At 44.0% G+C, this 22390-nt stretch overlaps 1 protein-coding gene across 1 annotated transcript; it reads left to right on the top strand.

Annotated features, from left to right (window-relative positions):
- Window positions 1–508: 508 nt before the first annotated feature.
- LOC138976797 (zinc finger protein 431-like) lies at window positions 509–22104 on the top strand. The gene is made up of 3 exons (XM_070349687.1): window positions 509–682; window positions 1933–2216; window positions 17976–22104. The coding sequence occupies exons 1-3, from the start codon at window positions 657–659 to the stop codon at window positions 19958–19960; spliced, it is 2295 nt and encodes a 764-aa protein (XP_070205788.1). The 5' UTR covers window positions 509–656; the 3' UTR covers window positions 19961–22104.
- Window positions 22105–22390: the final 286 nt, after the last annotated feature.

Genomic DNA, 22390 nt, shown 5'->3' with positions numbered 1-22390 from the left:
ATGAAATTTTATACGGCCAGTGCCACTGTAAGTGTATTCTTTTTGTTGTTAGGACCGGAGGAGGTTTCTAATTACACCCGCAATGGGCACATTTCCTGTATGTGCTCCTGTATGTGCTTCGCTCTGTGGGTTTCAATCCGGCTTTGATTGTGCGTCAATTTGAAATGACCACCGGAAGACTATTAACTTGATGTGCCATGTATTAAACGGCTCTAACTTATTACCGCCCGACCTCAAACCGAAGCATATCCACATTATATTTTTGACTTTATAGTTCATAATTGTTTGGTATTTTCTTGCGGTGTACCAACTTTAAAGTCATGGAAATAAAATTAGATAAAAATAAGGAAGGTATGATGCAAATTTAAAAGAGCTTTCAAGAGAGCAAAAGTGAAAGCATGTCAGACTTGTTTTTAGACGACACCACCCGACCTCAAACTAAAGCATGTACATGTAATATGTTTATATATCTACTATCTCCACAATATTTTCTCATTTTGTACCAACTTTTAAGTCATAGAAATTAAAAATAAGGGAGTTATGCATGTTCAAACAGCTTGAGAGCGAAAGTTATCGGGCGGTGTCGGGCGGTAATTAGTCAGATCGATTTTTAACTGTGGGAGAGTACAGTCCCCTGGATTTTGCTTTTAATTTCAATGGTGGACCCAGACTTCACTCGAAGGTAAGGGTTTGAAACGCATGTGAATTGTGATGCTGTGTGTTACACTGCATCGCTTTGTCCGGGTTGGCTAAATCCCAACAATTTAACGGTGTACCCGGTGGGTAATCTTGAACCACAAAACAAGAAAGCTACATGTAGGTTGTTGGAACGGTTGTCATTGACTAAACAATACGATTCATTCGCTTGGGACTTTCCCAATAAGTGGCCGAAATATTCGATCAAGCTAAGTCCTTGTTACTCATTGTTTGTCTATGCACTTTAAAGACCGTTGGGTCGATATATTTGTAAATGTAACGTATTGTTTGTCAATAACAAACGTTCCAACATCCTACAAGGGTGTTGCTAGACATTTTCATATTGGGACATTTAGGCCGAAACTGTTAGAAAGCTTGAGGACATCTTGGAAAATGTTCGGCTATTATTTTGGCTCATACAAAGTCACCGCAACATTGAAGCACAAGACTCAAGAGGGGAACACCAATACATACAATCATTGTCTTAGGAACACAGATTACAGGGGCGGAGCAGTTAAGCCAGAGGGGAGGGGAGGGGGGTACAACCTGGGGTCCAGGGTCCCGTTGGGGGGCCTGAGGGGCAAAGCCCCCCTGAAGCTGAAGAATTTTAGCTTTTTTATAAACAATTTGTGGCTTATCCTTGATTTTAAACATGATCAACTGGTGTTAGCAGCCACTCATTATTTCTTTTAACGTTAGTATTAAATAATGGCAATATTTATCTTCACTGATATCTGCTCCCGACATCATATAGTATGGTTAGAAGGAAGACATGTCGCATACTGTGACAATTAAACAATTAACTCTTCCCCCGGCTTTACAGACAGAAAAAAATACAAAATTCACAGACAGAATTTAAAAAAATTTTTTTTTTGGGTGGGGGGGGTCCATAACCCCTGTAACACCCCCCCCCCCCCCCGTAATCTGCCCCTGGATTATATGTTGCTTACTGCAACTAAAACAATCAGCTTTGCTGATTTAACTACATCAGACACCAGTTCTCTGAAACTTGTTCAAACCTTTAACTTTAATTTCTCTTCCAATCTTGTGCTAATCTTGACAAGCCTTGGGAAACATGACTGGTAAAACACCAATAAACAAGTCGCGTAAGGCGAAAATACAACATTTAGTCAAGTAGCATGAAAAGATGCATTCAAAATAACTACTATAAACCCCAACATCTGTTTTCCTGTAAATTTATGTTGAATCTGACAGTTTTGTTTTGTTTTCTCACAGCATTGCCTTGAACGGTGACCTGGCAGGGATCATCAACAACTTGAACAGTGAACAGTCAGGGAGCATCAACAACTTGAACAGTGAACAGTCAGGGATCATCAACACCTTGAACAGTGAACAGTCAGGGACCATCAACACCTTGAACAGTGAACAGCCAGGGACCATGGCTTCTCACTACAGTATGGAGGAAGGAGACACAGGCGTTGTGTCAGACGTCAAGATAGAGATTGATGTGGCTGAAGACACGCCGCATTGTTGTTACAGGACTGAACCACTTCAATACGGTAAGGCCAATACAATAATGAGATGGGATTGTGAGTAAAAAACAAGTCGCGTAAGGCGAAATTACTACATTAAGTCAAGCTGTCGAACTCATGGGATGAAACTGAACGCACTGTATTTTTTCACCAAGACAGTACAGCTTCGTCAATCCCTGCGTGAAGGAAATCGCTCACCTCCCACGTGCAAAACGTAGTGCAGACCTGTTTACCAGTACAATTTGGGCGTATTTTGTACGCCAAATTATTATCGGTATGCAAATACGCGACACACGCACAAAATACGCCTAAGAAAAAGTCTAGAATACGTTTTCCGGTGTTGGTGTGCTGATTACGGGATGGTACAACTGATACCGGTTTCGGTCGAAGGGAGATAACCATGACAGCGAGTCTTCAGCTGTGGAAACCTTGTTCGTGGCAAAATGAAGCGGAAAAATGTGCCAGTTTCGGATGACTGTACCAAATCTAAACAGCAGAAGCAGCAGATTTTCTTGGAGAAATATAAGAAAGAGCCAGGAATTGTGGAGTCTACTATGGGAAAAAGTCATGCACACTGCAAGTATTGTAAATCAGATTTCTCTGTTGCCCATGCTGGGAAATATGACATCGAACAACACTGCAGTTCCAAAACTCACCCGGACAAGGTTGCTGCAAAGAAATCCGCTGAAAGCTGCCAAGGAATTATGAAGTTCATTCCCGCAAAGCAAATCCTGCCAGAAGAAAAGGCTGTAGTCCGTGCTGAAGCAATGTTTTCTGAGATGATTGTAAAAATGAACTTGCCACTGTCAACCGCAGATGTTATTTCACGAACTTCATCTTTTCATTATCAATCTGTTTGGAAGACACTGGTTATAATGCTATAAACTCAGGGGCAGACGAGGGGGGGGGGGGGGGGGGTGTGGTGCACAGCCAAAAATAAAAAAATAAAAATTTGGGAAAGCTGATTCTATGACCATTTCTAAGTTGAAATGGCACCGGATGGCACCATTTTTGCTTCTTTGGGCCAAAGGTTTTTTCGGGGGGGGCATGCCCCGGGACCCCCTTAGCAAATTCGGGCGCACATTCTCTTTCGATTCAAAGGAGTTAAATTCTGAAGGTGTTCATAAGACATGCTATTCTTACACAAACACGTTTCCACCCATGCGTACATTTTCCCTAGCCCACATGGCTTTGCTTGTAAAGTACACCAACTTTTTGAAAAATACACTCAACTTTTTGGGAAAGTAGTAGTACTCTTGCTTCGGGTTTAGGGTAAACAGGTCTGGTAGTGATATTGACACGCCAGATTAGCGTGGTAGCGTATTGTGCTAAGTAGGAAAGCGCGCTTTTCTGTATTCTTGTTAACTTTCTGAGCTTGTTTTGAGCTCCCATGGGGTCGCCTTCATGCGGCTGGAGTGTTTCCACTAAGCTACCCCACCCCTTTAATTCTCTTCTTTTGTCTTATTTCTGCCTTTCCAGCCCTTTCACCTATATTTCCTTCCAAGAAAACTCTCCCTACTATTCCCTGCAGTTTTCCGATTCCTTTCTTGTTGTCTTATTTTTACCTGACTGGATCCATCACCTTTATTTTACTTACCAAAAGTCTTCTTTTCCACATCCTTATTTCTCTGCCCCCGCATGTCGTAAGAGGCGACTAACGGATTATGTTTCTCCTTTTACCCTTGTTAAGTGTTTCTTGTATAGAATATAGTCAATGTTTGTAGGGATTTTAGTAAAGCAGTATGTAAGAAATGTTAAGTCCTTTGTAGTGGAAACTTGCATTCTCCCAGTAAGGTCATATATTGTACTATGTTGCAAGCCCCTGGAGCAATTTTTTGATTAGTGCTTTTGTGAACAAGAAACAAGTGGCACTATCCCATCTCCCCCCTTTCCCCTACCCCATCTCCCCCCTTTCCCCGTCGCGATATAACCTTGAATGGTTGAAAACGACGTTAAACACCAAATAAAGTAAAGAAAGTAAAGCTTGTTTTGAATACAACCTTTCATATCTATATGTTTTGGAATCAGGAAATGAAAAAGAATAAGATGAAATCATTTTTGGATCGATTTCTTAGATTTTAATTGTAAGACTAATTAATCTATTTTCGTTAATTGTGATCACATTTTAAGAGTAAACATAACATATATATATATATATATATACTAGATGATTACCCGCTTCGCCGGGTACCGGCTTCGCCGGGAAGAAGTAGAGACGAATACCCGGCTGTGCCGGGGACCCGGCTTCGCCGGGTGTACGCCGGCTTTGCTGATGCACGAAGGAAGGGAGATAAACGCGCAAAACACTGGAGAAGATTGTGGACAGTGACCTTCTAAAAATAGTAACATTGTGGACAGTGACCTTCTAAAAATAGTAACGGGAATATGGATTGACGCCACACGAAGGAAGGGAGATAAACGCAAAACAGTGGAGAAGATAAGGAAGAGTTAGTGGGAATGGATCTGGGAAGATGAACAGAAAACCAAAATCGGTTCAGCGCTGCGCGCTGAGAGCACGTGTTCAAAATTCTCATCGACCAGGTTGTGTCCGGGGTCTACCTGAATATGCCCACCAAATTTGAAGCAGATCCATCGAGAACTTTGGCCGTGCATCGCGAACACACACACAGACACACAGATACACAGACACTAGTCGTATATATATATAGATGCTATGTATAGGTTACAACACGAGTGGTTTTTTATATGGCTTGTATTTCAGTCAAGACCCAGCGGATGAATATCATCGGGAGACACGAGCCTCTGGCGAGTGTCTCTCGATTGATATTCCCGCTGGGTCTTGACTGAAATACAAGCCATATAAAAAACCACGAGTGTTGTAATCTGTATATCCCATTCTACCATCAAACACAAAGTGTAGACTACTAGCGGCACTGTTGCGATCTGTGCAGGGTAAAACTGTTGCCAGCGAGACTTAGCCCTTTTGCAACCTTAAACTAAGTGACCGTCGCTGAAAAAATAAAACGAATGAGTGATCGATAAGTACGCGGTAACACTACTTTCAGACCATTTAAAAGCTTTAAGTAAAGGTTCATAAGTTGCAAGAAAGTAATGAAGTCGAATAGAAATTAATTTAGTTGAAGCGCACAATTCTTTTGTTTTGCGTTTCAGGTCGGCAGAACGGGCGAAACGGGTTTGGGACCCATTTGGCTTACTCGATTCAGAATTGATTCCACGTTGTTTTTCTCGAACGTGTGTAATTAGGCTTATTGACAGAGAAGCAAATCTTAGGGAACAAATATGTAGGTTTAGATTTAACCATTTGCTCCCTATTTGAAATGTATCTACGTGATAAACTGTTTTGCGAGTGTGTTTGCATGGATGAACTTAAACTGGTATGGGTGAGAGGAAAACGCGACCGACACGTCTGTCACCGCCGATTGATTGCATTTTGAAGGAATATGACTGGATTACGGAAAAATATGTGGACTTACTGCAGAGCCAGGCAAAAGAGTAGACTTGCTCGCAAAACACGTGAAACAGCCGATGTTTGATAGCTGAAGGCGCACACCGGCAAAACACACTACCGACAGATTCTCAAAAGTCGTCTGCTAACGATGCAAGGGGAGGGTACTCGTGTTTTTGTTTTGGTTCGCTAGCATCTGGTTATCTTGTAAGTTGAATGTTCGTTTTTTTCGACCTGCATTGCTTTCATAATGAAAGAAACTTTTGCTTATTGCATCTCATACATCAGATCAGTTCTGAGATTCATTTTTGCGTGCAACTGATATGGTTTTCTGAGCCGTGCAATGCGATTTTAGAACTTCATACAAATGTGTCACATTGTTCGGCGCGAGGTCAAAGGTCGGGAGGAAAGTAGTCCTTTGCCCAAATCGGAATCTGCACTATCATATATTTTTTGGAGTCCATGATGTATTTATTGAGCTATAAAAATACAACATATATACCCATACTGAAGTAACAGAGACAAAGAAGGGAGGTCATGGGATATAGATGTATATATTTTTAGATTCAGAATGTGATAAAGAATACGATGCAATCAATTTTAAATCTGTTTGCAAAAAATCGATTTTAATGACAACTTTAATGAGCAAACTTAATTAATTTTTAAGACCAAGCTGAAATGCAATACCAAACTCCGGGCTTCGTCGAAGATTACTTGAACAAAATTTCAACCAATTTGGTTGAAAAATGAGAGCGTGACAGTGCCGCTTCAACTTTCACGAAAAGCCGGATATGACGTCATCAGACATTTATCAAAAAATGGGGAAAAAATGTCTGGAGATACCATACTCAGGATCTCTCATGTCAAGTTTCATGAAGATCGGTCCAGTAGTTTTCTCTGAATCGCTCTACACACACACACACACATACACCACGACCCTCGTCTCGATTCCCCCCTCTATGTTAAAACATTTAGTCAAAACTTGACTAAATGTAAAAAAAGAACCAGAAGCAAAAAACAGAAAATTTGAGATTAGTGTGGAAATGTGTGGGAACATCCAGCCCAAAAAAAAATAAAGCAAAAAAATTAAAAAAAGATCCTGAGGCAGGTTTCATGGTATTAGGCCATTTTGATAGTCTCAGATTTGCTTAGTCTTTTAAATCCATATCTGTGAGAATCTGCTGTATTTGTTGTATTAACATGCAAACTAGTTGTTGTTTAAATACTTTTTTGAAAATAAAAGTTGAATTTTTTTATAATGTGTTTATTTATGTGCATGTGAATGGTGGCGATCGTCAAAATACGGACGGATGAATTTACTTTTGCCACAGCATCACTAAACAAAGAACTAAATTCCAACACACACATGCACAAGTATCAATGCTGTTGTGGTTGAGAGTGCCAGAACACATTGAAATGATTGTTTTTCAACAACAATCGATATCCATAACACAAATTCTAACTTATACTAGCTCCGCAAAAAAAATGTATGGGGATTCGGATCTGTCCGTCCGCATAGCGATATCAAGAGCATCGAAACTAATTGTGATTTCACAGGACAAAAACACAAGTTTACCTAATTTTGTATACTGTAAATACAAGTTTGTGCACCCTTGAAGTGAGTTATAATGTTGCCGAGGTCAATTTGCCCTTGATCGAGGCACGGTGACCCGAGTTTCAAAGTTGCGATCCTGTCCGTCTAAACAATGTAACGATCGCCACATTTTTCTTTTCATTCAAAAACTAACCGTTTGGGGAGGAAGTGACCTCACGTTGTTTTACGTTGACGCTCGCGCTCGACAGAAAAAGACCGCAACAGTTTTTCAGTTAAAAAAATCGCAAAGTAATTACATTTTCTGAGGTTTTCTAGTGTCCGTCTAGTAACAATCGCCACTCTAACGATCGCCACTGAGTGTTGAAGTCACATTTAACTCCATTTTCGACTGTTTTAAGAAACTATTTTGACGCTCAATCGTCACGTTTCAGTGTCGAAACACGTACTGTGCATTTGCAATCAGCCGGTGTGTCCAAACTGAAATGCGAGTGATGCCTCGATTTGTGGCGATCGCTCACGTGGTTGACGGACAGAAATACCTTCTTAGGGGGTAGGGGAACAGTTACTCCTCCATACAATAATGGTGTTTACAAATGATTGCAAACTTGTCTCTTTATAAACTGTTCAGACATGTCTTCTCTTCAATAATTTTCAGTTTTGCTCGGTTTGTTAATCAGGAGCACCCTGCAGTAAATGTTTTATCTGTGACAATGCTCGAAATGTTGACGTAATTCCAATGCCCATATCCTTCTCTTGTTACCTCATCTAGCCAAAACCATTGAAGATAGAAAGACATTTATTGAACAAATTAGATGCACAACACCAGTCTTAACACGTTTTGGTCTTACATGTATATGAAAATATTGATGGCCAAGGAATGGTTTGAAAAAAAAGACGGTTTTTCCCTTCAAAACGGTCTAGGTCTGCCGGAAGTCGTATTTTTTCAAACCATTCATTTGAGAATCAATATTTTGATATACATACAAGAACAAAACTTGTTAAGAATGATGTGGGGCATATTTTTTGTTCAATAAATGTCTTTCTATCTTCAACGGTTTTGGCTATATGAGCTATATGCATGCATAGGATGACCGTATTGCTTTTTTTGCGTTTTCAGGGTATGCCGCTTTGCGCCTGGTTTTTAGATATAAATAAGGACCAGGACTATAAAAAAAATTACTGTTTTTAGTTGTAACAAACTCACTTTGTTGGAAAAACATGTCCTTTGAATTGTGTGCCAACATTTATTTTGTAGAATTTGAGTGTGTAAATAGTAAATTGCTGAACACAATACTGTGAAACCTGCCCTGACTGAAATATTTTTTACTTTTCTTGCAAACGAATGATCAAACTTTTGGTAACTACCATAATGTACACTTTTTTTGGATTGCTGCCCCAATTGTTATTACTTTCAAAGATAAAATGTACCAGTGGTTTGGATTAGGTTAGGGTGCTGTTTGTCGGTTGACATTTCTCTGAGCCACCTAACCATGTTCCTATTATTTGACAGACAGAATTTGCCTGTGACTTTTTCTGATGTTATATGTGGTTGTGAGTTTGTTTTAAGTGTAGAAATTTGCATGGAATGGCGATTGTCATTATCCAACAATTGCTTTGTCATGTTTTTTTTCTTTTGAGTTTTGAGTATTGTTTGCATGGAGTTCGGTATTAATTTTGCTTGTATGGTTTTGCTTGTATGACTTTGTTTTGTCTTTACCCTGTTTGCTTGGTCTTGCGTGCTTGGAGTGTGTTAAGCTTTTGTGTTTGCTTGCATGGAGTATGCTGAGTATGCTATGTTATGTAGATTGTGGGTCTTGTTCATTGTGTATGGTTTTATTATTAGTTATGTTAATTCTAGTTATTGTAAAGCGCATTGAGCATATATATATGATTATGCGCTATAGCAAATGTCCATTATTATTATTATTTATTATTATTATATTGGTTGGGACGAAAAAGAATTTACCCGATGTTCCCCAGCATGTCGTAAGAGGCGACCAATGGATTCTGTTTCTCCTTTTACCCTTGTTAAGTGTTTCTTGTATAGAATATACAGTAGAACCCCCTGTTTACGACTTAGGAAAAACCTTCAAAATTAGGTCGTAAAAAGGGGAAGGTCTTAAAAGGGGGTTTGAGTTTTTGGCCGGTCGGTCATGAATTTGGTTGCAGTGTATGTACTGTCATGTTTACACACAAACACATAGTTTCAGTTTACTGTCATATCAAAACACACTCACTCACACAGACACACACACACACACACACACACACACACACACACACACATGCACACACACACACACACACACACACACACACACACACACACACACACACACCCAAACACATTACAGCAGAACAACTTGAACTCAAATTTCAAAGAAAATTTACTCATGGCGTAATGCTCAATCCCCGCTGAGTGAAGCACATTAAATCACATATTCTTACTCCAACTCACAAAAACCTTGACAACAAGGTCCGGGTGTTACCCTACCCTTATCGGCGGCCCGCTCATGCGCGGGGCATACTGCCGGTTATAGTCATTTCCCTTCTTCAAAACGCTGGTGTAAGGACGTGTTGTTGCACTCTCGGCTGAGTTTTCTCCAGCCGTTGGCCTTTTGTTCAGAAGGCCATTGACCCGTTGGTATTTGACGTATCTTGCCTCTGCTGTGGTGAGATCTTTCTTGTTTTATCATCATGTTTTCGCCTTGTGCCGCCATTTGCATTTTGTAAATTCTGTTGTTGAACTTTTACTCTGCCTTATGGAGTTTCTTGTTCTTTTCAACTTGGCGCATAAGGGTAAGAGCACCGTTAGTTAGGTGCCTGCCGCCATTTGCATTTTGTAATTTTTGTTGTTGAACTTTTTGCTCCACCTTACGGAGTTTTTTGTTGTTTCAACTTGGCGCATAAAGGTATGAGCACCAGTAGTTTGGTGCCTGCCGCCATTTGTATTTGTAAATTTTGTTGTTGAACTTTTTGCTCCGCCTTACGGGGTTTCTTGTTGTTTCAACTTGGCGTGGGTAAGAGCACCGCTTGACAGGTGCCTGCTGCCATTTGCATTTTGTGAAAATTTTGCGAAATTTTGAAAAAATGTTGTTTACATTATGGCGGACAAGGGTAAGAGCACTGCCAGGCAGGTGCCAGTTTGTTCACCGCCGGGCAGTTCTTCTTCTTCTGCCTCAAAGGGCAAAGCTAAGAAGGTTCGCTCCAAAGATAAAGATTCTCCTGCTGAACGACCTTGCGTCAATGTTTTTGATCCTGTTAGTAAAGAATCGATTCGGGTCGTGATTGACCCTCCTGCTGCTATGCCTACTTTGTCGCCTAAGGCTGAGGAGAGCCAGGCGGTCTCTCGCGATGAGCTTTTTTCTCTTTTCTCCTCATTCAAGGATCAGATGAGGGAGATGTTGTCGGTAGGTTACAGGGGCGTGACTTAATTTGCTTTTCTGTTCCGGCGTTTCCTCCTGGGGTTGGTGACTCCTCCTCTTTGTCGAGGATCCGTCCTTCAGCTACGGTGACTTCGGCTGAGGGCGCTTGGCCTCAACTGTCAGTTTCGGCCGACCAGGTACGTGTGTTTGAAAGTTCGGGGCGTTCCGCACCTACAAGTGTAGTTCGTCGCGACGGAAACCCTACTTGTCTCTTTGGGGCCGGCTCCTCGTGCATGGGTTCTACTGCTTCGGCAAAGGGGTTTCCGGCCACAATATCGCCTTCGGGTGATCGTGGCACTTTCAGTTCGTTGCCATCGACTTCCGGCTCCTACCCTACATGGTTTCCGGTTGTTGGTGGCAACGGCAATCCGTCTCTTGCCTATGCTTCCACCCAGGCGGTTGCGGATGGTGGGGGCTGGATGCGTCAGCTTCCAGGCAGAACACTGCTGTGTTTCGCTTTCACGTCCGGATTGCCAGCTACCTCCGGTTCCGGTTCGCTGATTCCGGGGTATGGTAGCAACCCAGCTCTGCCGATTCCCCGTAGTGCGGCTGCACAGGGTTCCGGTTTGGCGGGTTCATCATTTCCGGTTCGGAGCAATGATGGTTCCGGTCATGGTCAAGCTTCATCAGACAACTTTGTTGTTGACGATGTGTACCTTGACGAAGAGCGTGACGACTCTTCTGAGCTTGACCACAACTTTCGAGTTGAGAGGAATATCTTGCGAGCTTTGAGCGCTGCTGCTGAAGTTACCTCTAAATACTTTGCAGAAGGGGTGACAGCTTCTTCATCTCGTTTAGCTCCACCACCTTCCGCATTTGGAGATTTCCAGGGAGACAGGGAGACTGACCTTCGTTTCTGTTTTCGGGAGTCTCCTTCTGTAGCCTATGAGATGGCTAAGGTGTCGAGTTCCGGCGCAGATAACTTTGTTCCACTGTTAATGGCGCATGGGGACGCTCCAGCATCTGTGCAGTCGTGGCTGGCTTCACCACAACAATGCACTCGGATACCGGCTAACTTGGCTCGTAAGCCAAAGTTGTTCGGAAAATCTAGAAACATTATTTCTTCTTTTTCGCTCCCAAGTTCTCTTCTTCCGGTCACCCCGGAATTGGAGAATTTTCAGAAAGATGGATACAAGAAAGACAGACTTTCGGTCTGCACAGAGGCCGGCATGATGGGTGTCGAGGAAGCCAGTAGGTTCTCTCTCGAACTTGCTTCAGTTTCTGACACTCTTATTAGAGCGCTTTCTCGATCCATTTCCGTCTCACTGGAACCTTTTAAGTTCCGCGATGACGCGGTTGAGGAGGATGTTGTGACTTTGTTTGCTGCACTCGCAAAAGTCACAGCAGAACAGACGGCGTTGTCAGCCAAGTTGTATACGCAGGCTGTGATGTGGCGTCGAGAGGCTCTGTTAAAGGATTCAAGACTCACGGATAGAACAACTGTCGAGTCCTTGAAAGTCTCTCCTTTTGTTGATCAGACTTTGCTGGGCCCTCAGAGTCTCAAGAAGCCAAGGACTTACATTTCGTCAAGCTCTCGGAGCTAGCCCTGAAACTAGGTCAGAAGAAGAGCGGGCCAGCACCGCCTTCGTCTTACCGTGTTTCGGGACAGAAGGCGCAGTCGAATAGGGGTGGCAACCGTTCACGCCCCTATCCGAAGAAGCCTACTTTTGGAAAAAGGGGGTCAGGTGGAAAGCCTAACCCCCAATGAAGCCTCCCCGATCCAGCCACTCCTTTGTCCCCTACCCCTTTGGTAGTGGGCGGCCTCTCCAGGGCCATTCCAGCCTGGTTGTCTCTCACGAGCAATCACTGGATAACGGGAGTGGTTCGATCAGGGTTCCGGTTGCTCTGGTTGGGGGCCAAGGCTCCTCTTACCAGAACAACACCCCGCCGATCAGGAAGCATGTTCTGTCATTCAGGCGGAGGTGCTTCTGCTTCCACAGAAGCAAGCTGTAGCAGAGGTCATCGGTCGTCAATCCCCGGGGTTTTACGGAAGACTTTTTGTTGTCCCAAAAGCGTCAGGGGGTTGGCGACCGGTGTTGGATCTGTCTCCTTTGAACGGTTTTCTTCAGAAAGTTCCGTTCTAAATGGAGACTCCGGCATCTGTCAGAGAGGCTCTTCGTCCTTCGGACTGGGTCACCTCCATCGATCTGACAGATGCCTACTTTCACATTCTGATGCACAGGTCAGATCGGATGGTTGCGGTTCCTGTGGGGCGACAGGGTGTTTCAATTCAAGGCGCTGCCGTTCGGGCTCTCTCTAGCGCCTTGGATTTTCACCATGGTAGTAGTCGCCAGTTGTGCGCGTTGGTGCGTCAGCAAGGGATTCGTCTCAGAGTATATCTCGACGATTGGTTGATCCTGAATCAACTCGAATCCCTGTGCAGTCAGCACACCCAGATAGTCCTTCAGACAGCGAGGGACTTAGGTTTCTCCGTGAACCAAGGGAAGTTCGACCTGATCTCTTCCCAACAGTTCACGTATCTGGGCATGGTGTTCAACACCCGAGGTTGGACTGTGTGTCCCGCTCAGCAGAGGATACACAAGCTACAAGATCTGGTCAGATCTTTGTCAAACCTCCGCCACGCGCCAGTCAGGGTTTGGCGTCGCTCCACGCCCAGATGGAATCGATGTCTACCCTAATCCCTTTGGGCAGAGTCCACAAACGCCCGTTTCAGGCGTTTCTGAACTCTGCCTGGGACCCAGCCTCTCAGGGTTGGGACTTGTCTCTTCCCCTGCAGGACTGGTTTCAGGAGTCAACAAGACAGTGGTAGGAGTCACTTCTTGGTTGACTCAGGGAGTCCCGATCTCTCTGCCTCCTCCAGAGATGCATCTGTTTACCGATGCTTCTCTTCAGGGGTGGGGAGCTCATCTGGAGGGAAACACAGCTTCGGGTCTTTGGGACCAAACCCAAAGGTTGTTGCACATCAACCTTCTGGAATTAGAAGCAGTGCGCCTGAGCCTTCTGGAATTCGTCTCCTCCCTTCAGGGCAAACAAGTGTTGGTGCACACGGACAACACTACCATGGCTGCCTATCTCAACAAACAGGGAGGCACGCGATCTCTTACCCTGTCCAACAGGGCGTGCGAGATCATCACTTGGGCGTTCCATCAGAGGATTGTGATCTCAGCGAAATACCTTCCAGGTTGCCTGAATGTCCTTGCGGACCGACGCACTCAGTCGCTCGTCGCAGATCCTACATTCAGAATGGACCATCACACACCAGGCTCTGATGCGTCTCTGGGCACAGGTGGACAAACTGCTCATAGACCTGTTTGCCACTCGCTTCTCTCGGCGTCTCCTAATCTTCGTGTCTTCGGTTCCAGACCCGGAGGCCTGGGAGGTCAACGCCTTGGAAATCAGCTGGACAGGGTTAAGAGCGTACGCTTTTCCCCCCATCCCGCTGCTGGGCAGGGTGCTAAGGAAAGCAGACCTCGAGAGGCCCTGCCTTGTTCTAGTACCACCGTTTTGGCCGAGCCAGGCTTGGTTTCCGGACCTCCTGCGTCTAGCCGACGATCATCCCATTCCTCTCAACCTTCGGGAAGGAGAGCTTCTGCAGCCAAGATCGGGGATCCCTCACAAGGATCCTCATCTTCTGGCTCTTCACGCCTGGGTGCTGTCAGGAGAGCTTTGAAGCGCGCAGGGGCGTCAGACCTCACGCTGAGTTTAGTTCAGAAGTCACATAGAAAGTCTACATCATCTGTGTATTCCTCACACTGGACTTCGTGGACTCAGTGGTGTCGGCCTAATGGGGTTAATCCCCTTTCGCCGCGCTCAATGGAGGTCGCAAACCACTTAGCGTGGCTTTTATCTCAGGGTCGCACGGCGTCTACTCTCCGAGTACGATGCTCAGCAATTTCGACCACACTCAAGCAACTCGGACGCTCCATATCCTTAGAAGGCGTTATCGCTAGCGTGATTAAAGGCGCCGCTCTCAGTTCTGCTTTGGTAAGAACATCGGTTCCAGCTTGGGACTTGTTACTCGTGCTCGAGTTTCTACGTTCGTCATGTTTCGAGCCTTTACAAGATGCGAGCCTCGCAAACTTAACCAAGAAAATGCTTATGCTTATTTTGCTAGCATCGGGGCGTCGGGGCAGTGAAGTTCACGCCCTTTCCGGTCTTAAGCAAGACATTACATGTGAAAGAGACGTTTCCGTAACCTTACGTTTTTGTCCTTCGTTTCTGGCTAAAAATCAGAAACCAAATCAGCCGTCTCCTGTTGTTGTTATTCAGTCTCTAACCTGGATTCTGCCTCTAGGCGACCCTGACCTTATGAACTGCCCGGTCCGAAGTCTTCTGGTTTACCTATCTCGCACGGCTCCATTAAGAGCTGCCACCCAGAAATTGCTTTTTATTTCGGTAAACACAGCGAGAGAAAAGGATATCATTAAGACAACATTGGCAAAGTGGTCTTCTGCCCTTATTAGGGAGGCCTATAAGTGGTGGCAGACACATGGGGGGGGGGGGGGGGGGGGGGCTTCTGCCTTCCCATTACGTTCGCCTCGAACTCATGAGACAAGAGCCTGGGCAACTTCGCTAGCTGTTTTGCACTCAGGCAGGATTGCTGATGTGCTCAAAGCAGCGTACTGGACATCATAGGACGTCTTTATTAACTATTATCAACGAGACGTTACCAGTATTCGGCAAGATGGTACGAGCTGTTTACCAGCCATGGTGGCAGCTGGTCAGGTTCTGTGCAAGGATTAAGTGAGTTTCCCGCCACCTTGTGTAGCAATCTGCTATATATGTGAGTTGGAGCAAGAATATGTGATTTAATCGAAAATTTCTGATTAAATTTTCATTTAATTAATATACTTAATTACCCAACTCACATAGTAAATGCCCTCCCTACCTACCCCGCAAACTTTTGTTTAAAGGTGGTGTTTCATTGGGAATGACTATAACCGGCAGTATGCCCCACGCATGAGCGGGCCGCTGGTAAGGGGAGGGTAACTCCCGGACCTTGTTGTCAAGGTTTTGTTTTGTTTTGGGAGTTACCTCCCCCTGTTACCAGGGTCAGTGCTTCAATGTCTAGAGCATCAAACTGAAGTTAATGCTATACATGTGAGTTGGGTAAGTATATTAATTAAATGAAAATTTAATCAGAAATTTTTTATTTGACATTCTGGCGCAACCAGTAAAATCCGAATGTCCTAACTCGATAGAAAGCATAACTATACTGAACTCCAAAAGAAACGCAAGATTAAGAAATTTAATCTCATTCTTTGCCATTTCATTTTCACGCGATCGAATCGAACGAATTTCACGAAAATTGGTACAAAGCATCTTGGGGCAATGTTCTTTGATTGTCACTAACAAAAAAACGTTACCGAAAGAAAGTTTTCACCGCCAGGCTCAGTAACGCGTGTGTCCCCCATTGGCGTTGACAAGGGCCTGACATCTGGCTCTCATGGAGCGCACCAGGCGGTTGACGGTGTTCCTGGAGGTTTCTGTAGCCGAGAGGAACTGTTGGCGCGGGTGCTGACGGTAGATGACCCGGTCCTGGCGAGCAGTCGTCACACGAGGTCGTCCGCTTCTAGCGCCATCCCGGGTGCTGCCGCTGGCTTGGAATCGGGTCCACAGACGACAGATGGTCGAGGTTGCCACGCCCATGACATTTGCAATGGCAGCTGGGCGATTTCCAGCTTGCAATCGCCCGATTGCTCTCTCCCGGTCAATGGCGCTCAGTCTTGGCATGCTTCTACTGTACAAATGGCTGATTTCAGACAGTGGACGGAGACAGGTTTTTGTTCCTTGTGTGAGCTGAGTACTGTTAACGAAAAAAATCAGGTCTGGCAACTTGTGTGTGGGCTGCGCGAGCGAAAAACAGTCTCAATCTTCAGAACGCTGCTGAGAGCGCACTCTGGGCGCTGCGCACATGATTTTCACAGGCTACGTGCAGGACACTATGCTAACTCATGCTCGTGCAGAATTTTCCCCTGAAACCCACCTTTAGTGCATGAATTTTAACAAAACCTTAAATAACTCTTAACTTGCGTTTCTTTTGGAGTTCAGTATACTTTTCTCCCGAATCATCTTTCCGCTCATATGAATGATTCGTCGCCTTGCATCGCTAAACTTGACCACGATCGTTGAGGTCTTCATACAGGCTCCTCTCTTTGCGTACTTTCGCTTCGCTATCCTTCTCACCATCTGGATAACACAGCGTCATTATCCTTGACGACACACAGGATTTTCGTATTCCCGACTCCCAAGAAAGTCGCCGCGGATTGCCACTTCGCTCGATTAGCGATTACTTTATTAGCTCTCTACTCAAGAGTCGGCGCTTTTCTTTTTCTTTCGCGAATCTTCGTTTGTCAACAAGACAGTCGTCGTGACAAGATAGCGTGCAGAAAAAACCCGGATGTATCAGGATCTCGCGCGCGCAAAATTTCGTTTTTATTTCTTTTTGCGATAGTTGGAGGAGCGAGAGCCGCCATGTTGTGTTTTCGTCTGCTCGAAATATGCGCAAAAGTCGTAAATCATCCCAAAAAGCTCGGTCGTAAGTTGCGTTTTGGGTCATTATCCTTGACGATACACAGGATTTGCGTCTTCCCGACTCCTAAGGAAGTCACCGTGGATTCTGTCGTGCGCGAGATACAGTTCTTTTTTCGTCTCACGATAGTTCGAGGAGCAAGAGCCGCCATGTATTGTTTTCGTCTGCTCGACTACAAATGCGCGAAAGTCGTAATTCACCCCCAAAAGCTTGGTCGTAAGTCGCGTTTTGGTTTGAGTCGTTCACTGGGGGTTCATTATATAGTAGAATGCATCCGTGGTAGCAAAATCGGTCGTAAAAAGGGGGTGGTCGTAAACAGGGGCGTCGCTAAGGGGGAGTTCTACTGTAGTCAATTTTTGTAAAGATTTTAGTCAAGCAGTATGTAAGAAATGTTAAGTCCTTTGTACTGGAAACTTGCATTCTCCCAGTAAGGTTATATATTGTACTACGTTGCAACCCCCTGGAGCAAATTTTTGATTAGTGCTTTTGTGAACAAGAAACAATTGACAAGTGGCTCTATCCCATCTTCCCCCTTTCCCTGTCGCAATATAACCTTCGTGGTTGAAACACAAAGAAAGAAAGAAAGTCATTATCCAAAAGCAAAGAAAAAGTCTACAAGACAAAGTTGATAATTTGATATTAACCCTTAGGCTGGTTGTCGCGCTACTTTACGTATACTGTCACCTGGTTGTCACGACATATGTCGCGCTACTGGCTCAGTCTGTTTGGTCGGATGCGAAAACCTATATGACCGTTTTTTTGTTATTTTTCTCTCTGTTAATTCACCAGTGGCTATGTAACATGTGTTACAGAATTGCACCAGTGTAAGGGTTAAGAATGGTTTGTTATCAGCATAACCTTTACAGAGGGATCATGTTTTTTTCAGTTCCGATCAGGGATGCCACAGAGAACACAGCGACCATGCCTACAGTGCAGACAACGGAAGGACAAGCTGCAGTCAGCACTCACAGTGATACCTGGCTGAAACAAGAGATACAGACACCAGAAACACAGACTGCAGTCAGCACTCACAGTGATACCTGGCTGAAACAAGAGATGCAGACACCAGAAACACAGACTGCAGTCAGCACTCACAGTGATACCTGGCTGAAACAAGAGATGCAGACACCAAAAACACAGACTGCAGTCAGCACTCACAGTGATACCTGGCTGAAGCAAGAGATACAGACACCAAAAACACAGACTGCAGTCAGCACTCACAGTGATACCTGGCTGAAACAAGAGATGCAGACACCAGAAACACAGACTGCAGTCAGCACTCACAGTGATACCTGGCTGAAACAAGAGATGCAGACACCAGAAACACAGACTGCAGTCAGCACTCACAGTCACATCTGGCTAAAACGAGAGATACAGGCACCAGAAACACAGACTGCAGTCATCACTCACAATGATACCTGGCTGAAACATGAGAAACAGACACCAGAAACACAGACTGCAGTCAGCACTCACAGTCACATCTGGCTAAAACAAGAGATGCAGACACCAGAAACACAGACTGCAGTCATCACCCACAATGATACCTGGCTGAAACATGAGAAACAGACACCAGAAACACTGACTGCAGTCAACACTTTCAGCAATACATGTCTGAAACAAGAAATACAGACACCAGAAACAGAGATTGCAGTCAACACTGATAAAAACAGTGCACCAGGCTTTTCTGTCTCTTCTTTCTCTCCTAGAGCAAAGGAGAATCAGAGTGGAGAAAAACCACAAGCATGTACAGAATGTCATGCCAGATTCACATGTTCTAGTGATTTAAAACAGCACATGTTAACACATACAGGGGGGAGAAAACACGCATGTGTGGAGTTTGGTGCTAGGTTCAAATACTCTGGTCATTTAAAGGACCACAAGTTGACACATACAGGAGAAAAAAAGTATGCATGTACAGAGTGTGATACTAGGTTTGCATGGTCTGGTTATTTAAAGTACCACATGTTGAAACATACTGGAGAAAAATATCATGCATGCTCAGAGTGTGATGTTAAGTTCGCACGGTCTGATACTTTAAAGAGACACATGTTGACACATACAGGTGAGAAAAAACATGTATGTACAGAGTGTAATGGTAGGTTTACACACTCAAGTGATTTGAGGCGACACATGTTGACACACACAGGCGAGAAAAGGCATGCATGTACACACTGTGATGCTACTTTCTCACAGTCAGGTCATTTGAAGCAACACATGTTAATACACACTGGAGATAAAAAGCATGCATGTACAGAGTGTGATGCGAAGTTCACAATGTCTGGTAATTTGAAGCAACACATGCTTACACACACAGCAGAGAAAAAACATACATGTACAGAGTGTGATGCGAAGTTTACACATACTGGTACTTTGAAGCGACACATGTTGACACACACAGGAGAAAAAAAACATGCATGTACAAAGTGTGAATCCAAGTTCACAATGTCTAGTAATTTGAAGCGACACATGTTGACACACACAGGAGAAAAAAACCATGCATGTACAAAGTGTGAATCCAAGTTCACACAGTCAAGTACTTTGAAGCAACACATCATGCTTACACACACAAGAGAGAAAAAACATGCATGTACAGAGTGTGAATACAAGTTCACACTGTCAGGTACTTTGAAGCGACACATGTTGACACACACAGGAGAAAAAAACCATGCATGTACAAAGTGTGAATCCAAGTTCACACAGTCGGGTACTTTGAAGCAACACATGCTTACACACACAAGAGAGAAAAAACATACATGTACAGAGTGTGATGCTAGGTTTGCACTGCCTCGTGCTTTGAAGCGACACATGTTGACACATACAGGAGAGAAAAGGCATTCTTGTACAGAGTGTGATTCTAGGTTCACACAGTAGGGTCATTTGAGGCAACATATGTGGACACATTCATGAAAAACTAGTTTGCATGTGCAGCGTTTGATTTTAAGTTAACACTATATAGTATTCGTGTACACTACATTGGGGTGTGCAGGTTAAAGATCCCACGATTGACAAAAGGGTCTTTCCTGGCAAAATTGTATAGGCATAGATACAAATGTCCACCAAATACCCGTGTGACTTGGAATGATAGGCCGTGAAAAGTAAATATTCGCCTTAACACTTTCGCGACGGGAGGTGACTATATTAGTAATAGCGCTGCAACGCCCACGGACGGGAAGTGACTATTTTAGTATTAGACATACAAGGTACACGACTCGTGATTGCTTCCCGGTTTTTGAAGCTTGCAGTAAATTGAGTTGTTTCCCTTGACACACTTGGTGTGCCCTTCCGCCATATGTAAAATTAGCCTGGTTTGTGCGGTTTTTTCGAGAAAAAAAATGAATCGAAGGCGAGCCTTGTCACGGGAGGAGATTCTCCGGATGTGTCTAGCAACACCCTTGTAGGATGTTGGAACGTTTGTTATTGACAAACAATACGTTAAATTTACAAATATATCGACCCAACGGTCTTTAAAGTGCAGAGACAAACAATGAGTAACAAGAACTTAGCTTGATCGAATATTTCGGCCACTTGTTGGGAAAGTCCCAAGCGAATGAATCGTATTGTTTAGTCAATGACAACCGTTCCAACAACCTACATGTAGCTTTCTTGTTTTGTGGTTCAAGATTACCCACCGGGTACACCGTTAAATTGTTGGGATTTAGCCAACCCGGACAAAGCGATGCAGTGTAACACACAGCATCACAATTCACATGCGTTTCAAACCTTACCTTCGAGTGAAGTCTGGGTCCACCATTGAAATTAAAAGCAAAATCCAGGGGACTGTACTCTCCCACAGTTAAAAATCGATCTGACTAATTACCGCCCGACACCGCCCGATAACTTTCGCTCTCAAGCTGTTTGAACATGCATAACTCCCTTATTTTTAATTTCTATGACTTAAAAGTTGGTACAACATGAGAAAATGTTGTGAAGATAGTAGATATATAAACATATTACATGTACATGCTTTAGTTTGAGGTCGGGCGGTGGGGCCGTCTAAAAACAAGTCTGACGTGACATGCTTTCACTTTTGCTCTCTTGAAAGCTCTTTTAAAATGCATCATACCTTCCTTATTTTTATGTAATTTTATTTCCATGACTTTAAAGTTGGTACACCGCAAGAAAATACCATACAATTACTATAAAGTCAAAAATATAATGTGGATATGCTTCGGTTTGAGGTCGGGCGGTAATAAGTTAGAGCCGTTTAATACATGGCACATCAAGTTAATAGTCTTCCGGTGGTCATTTCAAATTGACGCACAATCAAAGCCGGATTGAAACCCACAGAGCGAAGCACATACAGGAGCACATACAGGAAATGTGCCCATTGCGGGTGTAATTAGAAACCTCCTCCGGTCCTAACAACAAAAAGAATACAGTACAAGTGACACATGCTGAAAGTCAAAGGGAAGTAACTGTGTAAAGTGTCGACCCAGAAAATATACTGACTTACTTCCCGTTCACCGCTTAAGCCCAGTTACTTCACAAGATGGTATAGGCCCATTGCAGAAACTCAAGTTAACAACAGCATTTCTACTCGGCGCGCGCGGTATGAGAATCACGGGTCGTAACTCTCTGGAATTGGTCATCCGCCGCCATGTTGGATGCCTTGCACGATCTCTGACAGCAGTGCTTGAGCGTTGGGTGGCGACTCGACAAAAGTGAAAATGACACGTTGTGTGGCCAAAAACTGCAGTCAGCAGGCACACATTAGGATCCCTAAAGTTGTTTACCATCAGGGTGACAACTGGAAGGAAGTTACTGAGCGGAGAAGACGATTATAACTGGTTATTTTTTGCTGTGTGCAGTGCGCTAATCAACAATTGTCCATCGGTTGTGCCTTTAGAGTGAACACTGTGATAGGATGCTTTGAAAATTATACTTTGCAGTAGTTACCTGAGCTGCATTGTAGCCTACCTCATTTGCCTGTCTTGAGAGCTTTATCTTGTGAATTTTGGTGCACTGTCTGCATGGTAATTTGAGATAAAGAATAAATAAATGAATATAATAATGTATTCTTGCTTTACTTTTTATGTTGTGCTGTTGTGTTAAAAAGGCAGATCCCCTTTGGACTCATGCATGCACAGTTTTCTTCATTTTGTCTGCATACACAGTGAAATACGCAAAAAGAACAAGAGTGCAATGAAGAAAACTAACAAAGACGGCATCCAATATGGCGGCGCGAAGAGAGTATGAGCGGAGTTGTGCCCCTTAGAGCTAAAGCTAGCCGATCCATTTGATAACGTCACGCCGAGTAAGAAGAATGAATTGGACCTATATGTAACCGTGTGCCCTTCTACT

Source organism: Littorina saxatilis, linkage group LG9, assembly GCF_037325665.1.
Source record: "Littorina saxatilis isolate snail1 linkage group LG9, US_GU_Lsax_2.0, whole genome shotgun sequence".
Lineage (NCBI taxonomy): Eukaryota > Metazoa > Mollusca > Gastropoda > Littorinimorpha > Littorinidae > Littorina > Littorina saxatilis.
The sequence above is the reverse complement of the archived record's forward strand: the minus strand, read 5'-3'. Positions and strand labels throughout refer to the sequence as shown.

Excerpts from the sequence above, each read along its gene's own strand:
- LOC138976797 (XM_070349687.1), top strand. The coding sequence starts at position 657 with ATGGTGGACCCAGACTTCACTCGAAG. Across the intron at positions 683-1,932 it reads GACCCAGACTTCACTCGAAG|CATTGCCTTGAACGGTGACC; the intron begins GTAAGGGTTTGA and ends GTTTTCTCACAG. Across the intron at positions 2,217-17,975 it reads GACTGAACCACTTCAATACG|TTCCGATCAGGGATGCCACA; the intron begins GTAAGGCCAATA and ends TGTTTTTTTCAG.